The following is an 8,107-nucleotide window of genomic DNA, read 5'->3' as shown; positions in this document are numbered from 1 at the left end:
TAAATTTTCAGATTTATTAAAGTTTCAATTTTTATGAACAAGTAGTGTTAATTTCGTGTTTTTATGCTTCTAAACCTACAAAATAATCATTGTGAGTATTTTGTGATTGAAAAAGCTTTGAACTTTATATTCTAACTTTAAAAATAATTTTCAGATTTCATACCTTTTATTTTGAAGCCTCTAATTGCATTGAATTGATATATTTTTGGGTTTTTAACACACTAACTTGCTATATAATGACTAATTCAAGTAATTATGCTTATGGGGTTATTTTATATATTTAAAACAAAATTCCAGATTTATTTACCCACTTTAAAGTTGCTGTAATTTGATATAAAACACTATATTTTCATAATTCTAACATGTAAACTTAAGTTGGGATGTTATATTACTAACTTTGATTTTTGGGGACAATCTAAAGGCTTTATTTTGGTGATTTAAGAGGTTTTAAAGTAGTTTAGTATTGCTGTAATTTTAATTGCTTTGGTATTGATTTATTTCTAATTGTTTGGTTTAGGAAAGGACTTTGTAGAAGGCGACTTCTAGTTTTAAAGTGGCCAACCGGATTGTTTACACAATGTACGTACAAGATACGAAACCTTGCTTGTAGGTGCATGTTTAAGGACGGATCGAGAACTTAGTATCATGTATATAGGATTGACTGGGTTAAATTGTCTGGTTATACATTGTGAATTTCAAATGATGTGCACTAGTTTATAATGCAAGTATTATTTGTGCTTTAATTATGCAAGGTGCGCTTAAAGGCAAAGGTATGTGATTGGTGTAAAGATCAAATTATTACTCGTTCATGATTATGTAAACAGGATGAGTAAAGGAGAAATTCAAGTCTTGTAAGACGAGGTTAAGGTTTTGGGGTGCCTTATGCACTTAAGATGTTTATACACCGAGGTAGTAATGGAATAATTAATAAATGTTGTTTGTCACTAATAAATCAAGAATCTAAATTGAGAATTTGCCATGTTTGACTGAATTGCTTTTGGGATGTTTGTATTGATATGTATATGAGTCATCACCAAGTCTAAACCTGTAAATTACGTAAAGTGCAAGATGGATGAGCAATAAAACTCTGGAATGGTGCACATCTGGAGTAATGACAATCAGGGGTTGGGGTACATGGGGTATTAGCCGTGTACTTTTCTCGAGGCCGTCTGATTTACGAGTCTCTTATTTCAAATATTTTTCAAAACTAGGAGTTAGGTGAGATCTCATACTAACTACGGTCACGGAGTCGCGCCCGTGGTCGTTGGATGTTTATTGATGTTTCCGAAAGGAGGCATGGGGTTTTTCTTTATTGATGTTCCAAATGGGACATGGGTTGGACAACCTTTTCTATTGCTAAATCCAATGAAATAAATAAATGAGTCAATTAATATCAATTAGTGAGGTCTTAATAAATTTGATAATCGAGTCGTGAATTGAGTCTGTATTTAATGATGCTTGTGCTGGAATATTAGTAGCATGTTAGGTATTTTCTTAATTTGTTTTCGCAGCTTGTATGTACTCAGCTTTGCTAACTGCGTGCTTTTGTGTGTGTCTTTCTTTGGTCATGGCCTTCGCCTTTCAATGACCCTGTGACGATCCAATTTGTACACTTGTAATATTGGGGAGCAGAATAACCACAGGTTCTTACACATGCAGCATTCATCAGGGTTGTGGGATCTTGAGTAGAGAGTTGGTTGTTTCCATATTATTTATTTTGCAAAGTTTGAATTTATTTTAATTCGATTTTAGTTGACACTAATTCTTTTGGGTTTGAATTTATTGGAACTCTGAATTTAATCACTTACTACTTTTTATTGGGTTTTGAATAAGGGCCTTAATGGTTCCAACTTGTAATACTTATTTTGATTTAATTCCTTTGTTTTGAGATTTATTTAAAACTATTTTGGTTTTCCGCGGCAAATTTCTGAGATAGCCTTAACGTTTGAACACCTGGCGGTAGCACACCAGTAATTCTCTTGAAATTGTTCAGGTTATATACAGGTTTCTCACAGGTTTTTAAGAGAGAATTATTGGGGTGTTACAAAGTGGTATCTGGGAGCTTAGGTTAGATTTAATTACCACTAAAGCCAATTAGCTTAGTATGACTTAGGCGCCTATTCAATGATTTAAAATTTTAATTTTAATGACAAAATTTTTTTTTATCCATTTGAAACTAATTATGTTTTAAACCATTTTATTTAAAACAAATTTGAAATTTATTTTTTTCTACTTGGTGAGTTTTGGGTAGACTTAAGAAGGGAATGCATGCATACATCATACATATTTTTTTTTTCTCTCTTGCATTTAATTATCACATGAAGTGTTATTTTCTTATTTATTTAACATGTTATAATTATGTTCTAATTGATTTATTTCTATGATGTGCTTGTGTTATGCTTTTTGGAATGTTCGTTGCGTTGGGTTAACGTAGAAAAAGGATGAGCGACTCAGTATTCACGTCTGAAAGCGTGAGTAATGATATTAGGAACAACCCCATTGTTGTGTCTGAGGATGAGAGTGATACTCGAAGTGACGATACTGTGGAAAGGTTTGAAAAGATTATGACGCCAACTAATCCAGATGAGGAAGACTACCAATACTTACATGAGTTTAAAACAGCAAAGAATAAGAAGCATAAAATTAAAACTTACCAAAGAAGGTTCCATGATTATACTCTTATTGAATTTCCAGATGAGGATGAGCTTGAATGGTTACAACCACCACCACCTGAAGATCCAAATGCTGGGAAGAGAGCTACTAGAAATCCAAATCCGCTCTACAAGTCAATTATTATTGAAGACTCAGATGACGAAAATGACCTTGATATTGATGTTAATAATTACAATGAGAAGAGAGATAAGAGCAGTAATGTGATACCTTGAGGATTATTTTTGTTAGGGTGGAGTTAGCATGAATAAGGCATTTGCCATTGATAATAGTTATTAGAACCTCATTATAGTCTGATTTGGATGATTAATTTTAATAAGTAGCTAGTGCTACATAGTCTTTATTTGGGACCATGGTAAACATTTCGGTAATTTTTATTTTCGGGCGAAAAAAAGTTTAAAAATTCCAAAATTGAAGGCTAATATCCACGCTTTTGAGAAATTTTGGAGGTTTAGGGGCCAGGTGTCGAAAAAGCTTGAGATTTTAGGAGATACATCTCGGGGTCATATAATGCTGTTCGGAACCATATATTATCATTATATGTTGTCATAAATGTTCGTGGTAGGCTTGAATTAATGTAGTTGGTGTAAGTTGTAAACCGGTAAATTAGTCGTTTAAAGGCAAATTTGATGGTTCCACCCACCCAATTGGACTCCTGGAGGGTATTTGGTACCATGGTAAATATTTCGTCAATTTTTATATCCGGGCGGAAAAAAGTCAAAAAAATCCAAAATTGAAGGCTAATATCCACTCTTTTTGAGAAATTTCGAATGTGTCGGGGCCTGGTGTCGAAAAGCATTGAGATTTTAGGGGATACATCTCCGGGTCATATAATGCCGTTTGGATCTATATGTGATCATTATATGTTGTCATAAATGTTCGTGGTAAGCTTGAGTTAATGAAATCGGTGCAAGTTGTAAACTGGTAAATTGGTCGTTTAAAGGCAAATTGAATGGTTCCACCTAGCCAATTGGACTCCCGGATGGTATTAGGGACCATGGTAAATATTTCGGCAATTTTTATTTCCCGTTGAAAAAAACTAAAAAAAATTCCAAAATTGAAGGCTATATCCACGCTTTTTGAGAAACTTAGGAGGTTTCGGGTAGAGCTGTCAATTTGGGTAAATGGGTCGGTAAGAGTGGGTCGTGTCAACTTGGGTTGTTTAATTCGGATTAATTCCATAACCTATGCGGGTCAGGTTTGGGTTAGGTCATGCTTGAGTCGGGTCACGTCGGGTCATACTTCTTATCGGGTTTGAGCCGGGTTAATAATAGGTCGGGTTACATTAGAGTCGGGTTTAATTCGGGTTAAAACGGGTTAGGGTAATTCTCGGGTTGAGTCGAGTTCGGTTCAAGTCAATAATTTGCAGGTTAGAATTAGGTCGGGTCATTCTCGGGTTTGAGTCGGATTCGGTTCAAGTCAATAATTTGCGGGTTATAATCAGGTCGGGTCATTTTCAAGTCGGTCATTCTCGGGTTCAAGTTGAGTTCAGTTCAAGTCAATAATTTGCGAGTTATAATCAGGTTGGGTCATTTCCAATTTGAGTCATTCTCGGAGTCAAGTCGGGTTATGTTCAACTGTTCAAGTCAATAATTTGCAGATTACAATCAGGTCGGGTCATTTCCAAGTCAGGTCATATTCGGGTTCAACTAAGTATAAATAGATTATTATCATTTTTATCAAGCTAATTATTTTCTTTGACTATAATATATATGGCAATATACTAGGGAACTATAGTTTATAATTTAGGAAGATAATTATTTCCTTTGATTATTCAACAAATATATACTACGGAGTATATTTAACTCTTATATTTGAGGATGATGCTCTTTTCTTTTGCCGGCCTGGACTGACTTGGTCTCCCTAGACAAAATGTTTTGATCAACAATAATAAGGTGGTCTAAATTGCATTAAGGTGATTTGAAATCGGGTCGGGAACAATTTGGGTCGAATTTAGGTCGGTCAATAACAAGTCGTGTTGATTTCGAGTCGACTTAGGTAACAGACCGGGTTGAATTTTTGGGTCGGGTTGTAATAGGTTTGGTAAAATTCATGTCGGGTCAATAACAAGTCGGGTTGAATTTGGGTCAGGTCAATAACAAGTCGAGTTGATTTCGGGTCGAGTTTGTAACAGGTTGGGCTAAATTCAGGTCGGGTTAGGAACGGATCGGGTTGAATTCAGGTCATGTTAGTAACAAGTCGGGTTAAATTCGGATTTTGACGGGTTAAAACGGGTTTGGGTCAATTTCGGTTTAAGTCGGGTTCGGTTCAGGTCAATAATTTACGGGTTACATTCAGGTCGAGTTATCTCTAAGTCAGTTCATGTTCGGGTTTAGGTCTCACATACTCAAGTCAACTCGGGTCTAGGGTTGGTTTCAGGTCGGGTTTGGGTCACCATTTTTTCGGGTTCAGATGGATCGGTTAATAATCGGATTTGAGTCGGTATTTCGAATCGGGTTAACTTTTGACAGCTCTAGTTTGAACACTGAATAGCCCCAAAAAAAAAAAAAAAAAAAAAAAAAAAAAAAAAAAAAAAAGGCTAACCGACTTAACCGATACCTTTAAAAAGGTTCCCTCCATCTCCAATTTCGCCCTTTTCAATTTCAACGCCTCCGCTGACTCCCTTAACCCGCTTTTACTTTCTTTTTCTCTTCAATCAATCGCTTTCTTACTCCTTAATCAGGTATTAATCTTTTTTTTTTTTTTTTCGATTTCTTTGAATTTGATTTCTTGCTTACTGTTTTCTTGGTTTAAATCATCAATTTTCTAGCTTTTTTGTTACGATTTAATTATCTGGTTATCAATAAATTCCTTCTGCTTTTATTGTTTTTGAATTGAATTTAGGCTATTTGAATTATTATGTTATCTGGGTTATAGAAATATTTACTGAATTTTTCTGGGTTTTTTTTTTTTTTCTTCTAAATTATTAGGTTAATTAAAGATTGGGTAATAATATCGACTGGAATTTAATAGTTTTATCATTATGTCTAATCATTAGAAATAAGAGTTTCTTGCAATATTTTAATTGTCAGGGTGTAAAGTAATAAAGAAATTATCAATAATATCACAAAATATACAATTTCTGACAAAATAATGTTCTGTAAATTACTTTATGATTCATGGAAAGATGATTATAATCATCAATCAATAATTGATTGACAAGAACGTGTAAAGGGTAATTATTAAATGCATCTGAGAGCATCTAGCATAGTGTTACACGCCTGCGTGTGCGCGCAGCACACGCTGGCATGGAGTAGCATTCTTGGTGATATTAGATTGGATGTATGATACAAGTATTAATGGTATTGCAGATTCTTATTGTTGCAGTTTGTCACAATTTACAAATGAGTGAGCATTGAGGAAACTGCTGCTTTGGGTGATATTTTCGCCCCTTTCTGAGTCGAAGGCCCTGCATTCGTAGGAACTCAGGATACCATGTCCAACAAGGGAGAGAAAGAAGCTGGAAAAGGAAGACAATCTGCTGCTCGTGTTCTTGGTATTGCTAGACAAACACGCTCAGGACGACTCTCTGAAAATACAGCAGTAAAAAGTTGTCCCACTCCTGTGTCATGCAGTTCAAATAAAAAAAAGAAGTCTGAGGAGGCTTCAGGGGCTGCCAAAAAAGCTGCTATTGGTGGTGTTACTGAGAATGCACCCAGGAAATCTGGAACAAAAACAGTTTCCTCTACTGTCTGGAAAGCGAGAGACCTTAAACACACTGCAGCTAGTTTAGCACAGAAGGAAGCAGGAGGTAGTAATCTAACATTTTGTGCTTTAAGATTTCCCTTTAATGTGGATATTTAGGTTGCCAAAGTCTACAATATAACTAGATATAATGTGTTGGAAAATCTGTAGTATAAGGTGGCAATTTTGCTTCTTTAATCAATTGATTAATGTTTTACACTTTATTTCTCCAGTCTAATGCTACAGTATCAGTAATTTTAGCTCACAGAATCTACCCTTTAACAATGTTAGTGTTTGGTTATTTTACTTTAAATATTTGTGATACTTCTCACTGATGCATTTAGATTGTGTATCAGCAGGTGGACAGGAAACAGCCCAGGTGACTCATACTCCTAGGATTGGAAAACAGCCTAACACGCCTGCTCAGAAAACAGAAGATAAGATCACATCTTCTCAGCAGGTTTGGAGGGAAAAGGCTCAACCGGATTCCACTGATAAGAAGAAGCTTTCCGCAAAAAGGCAGCAATCACAGCCTCCTGGTGTTACCACAAGACAGTCTTCAAAATTGACTGATTCAAGTCCTTCCACTAGCAAGTCGAAGAAGTCTGCAATTCAAAAACAGGTTGAAGGAAAGGAACCTTCACCTAAAGAAAAATCTTCTAAAGGGAAACAGGTTCAGAAAAAGAATACTGAACATAAAGCTTCTACCAGCAAATTACATTTGGAACCAGAGAGTTACCGGTTGGAATCAGAGAGCTATCGGTATCATATACAATGGGATGGTATGTCTACTCCCTTCTTGCATTGTCAGAATAAATATATAGGGATTGTGAAATATCCTAAGTTTTGTTGTTCTTAACCTTATGCTTCCGAGAATAATGTGTGCCTTGTGTGTGGTATTGTAGTTGAACTAGGAGGTTTGAAAAAACCAAGTCTGGCTTTAAGTCAAACAAAAGCAATAAAACTTATACTCTGTATTAGCTACCTGAATTGTAGGCCTGGAAAAATTGGACCTAGATTAAACCTCAAATCTTACTCCTAACCTTAATCATATCCCCAAAGCTTCTTGGTTTTGGCATGTAATTCGTATTTTGATGATATTTTTTTTTCCTGCATGTACAGGTTATAACAAACCTGATATCCAAATTGGAGTTTGTTGCTCTCTGTGTGAGGAGGACCTGGGGGTTGCACCAGACAGTGGGGGTGACTACTACGGCGAGGGTGAGTTCGCTACGATACCTGTCGTAGCAATCCTGTCTTGTGGGCATTCCTTCCATTATGTTTGCCTGAATCTCGGTGAACTTGAAGGGCAGCAGGGAGATCCGCCTTGTGTTTTTTGCGAAAGTTTCATGTCTTAGTATGGATCATTTGCACCATTTTTGTCAATCTTGGTAAAATTTGTTCATAGTCATTTTTAGAAGAGGCAGTGTAGTCCCAGGCTCATCAAAACTTAACCAGAAACAGCAATATTTTTCATATTGGGTATTGTTGATGACTTGATCTCACTTGAATGTTACAATAAATAAGATATACGAAGTATGAAATAATATGTGCTCTTTGTTCAACCTTGTTCAGCATTATTCTATAGTTTATGTGATTGTTGCAGTTATCAACTTTTAATTTGTAAGATTTAATACGTTAAAATTTTGGCGAAGAAGATGAAATTCCCATGGGTTTGCATAATACTCGCCGCGTTTGGCAGATGTTCTGTACGAACACAAATCATGTGTGTTCCCCTGTAAAAAGGGCTTCT

The 8,107-nt window shown here is 35.7% G+C and overlaps 1 protein-coding gene across 4 annotated transcripts; it reads left to right on the top strand.

Annotated features, from left to right (window-relative positions):
* The first annotated feature begins 5,189 nt into the window (after window positions 1-5,189).
* On the top strand, window positions 5,190-7,926 carry LOC145635778 (uncharacterized). 4 transcript variants are annotated; one of them, XM_081687133.1, is made up of 4 exons: window positions 5,190-5,353; window positions 5,998-6,421; window positions 6,699-7,136; window positions 7,477-7,926. In XM_081687133.1, exons 2-4 carry the CDS (start codon window positions 6,106-6,108, stop codon window positions 7,710-7,712), a joined length of 990 nt encoding a protein of 329 aa, XP_081543259.1. In that variant the 5' UTR covers window positions 5,190-5,353; window positions 5,998-6,105; the 3' UTR covers window positions 7,713-7,926. The 4 variants fall into 4 exon arrangements, with proteins under 4 accessions (XP_081543259.1, XP_081543258.1, XP_081543262.1 ...); XM_081687132.1 differs by having other exon boundaries at window positions 5,982-6,421; XM_081687136.1 differs by having other exon boundaries at window positions 5,982-6,421; window positions 6,714-7,136; window positions 7,477-7,901.
* Window positions 7,927-8,107: the final 181 nt, after the last annotated feature.

Source organism: Chenopodium album, chromosome 6 (genome assembly GCF_948465745.1).
Source record: "Chenopodium album chromosome 6, dcCheAlbu1.1, whole genome shotgun sequence".
NCBI classification, from domain to species: domain Eukaryota; kingdom Viridiplantae; phylum Streptophyta; class Magnoliopsida; order Caryophyllales; family Amaranthaceae; genus Chenopodium; species Chenopodium album.
The sequence above is the reverse complement of the archived record's forward strand: the minus strand, read 5'-3'. Positions and strand labels throughout refer to the sequence as shown.

Excerpts from the sequence above, each read along its gene's own strand:
- LOC145635778 (XM_081687133.1), top strand. The coding sequence starts at position 6,106 with ATGTCCAACAAGGGAGAGAAAGAAGCTGGAAAAGGAAGACAATCTGCT. Across the intron at positions 6,422-6,698 it reads AGCACAGAAGGAAGCAGGAG|ATTGTGTATCAGCAGGTGGA; the intron begins GTAGTAATCTAA and ends TGATGCATTTAG. Across the intron at positions 7,137-7,476 it reads GTATCATATACAATGGGATG|GTTATAACAAACCTGATATC; the intron begins GTATGTCTACTC and ends CTGCATGTACAG.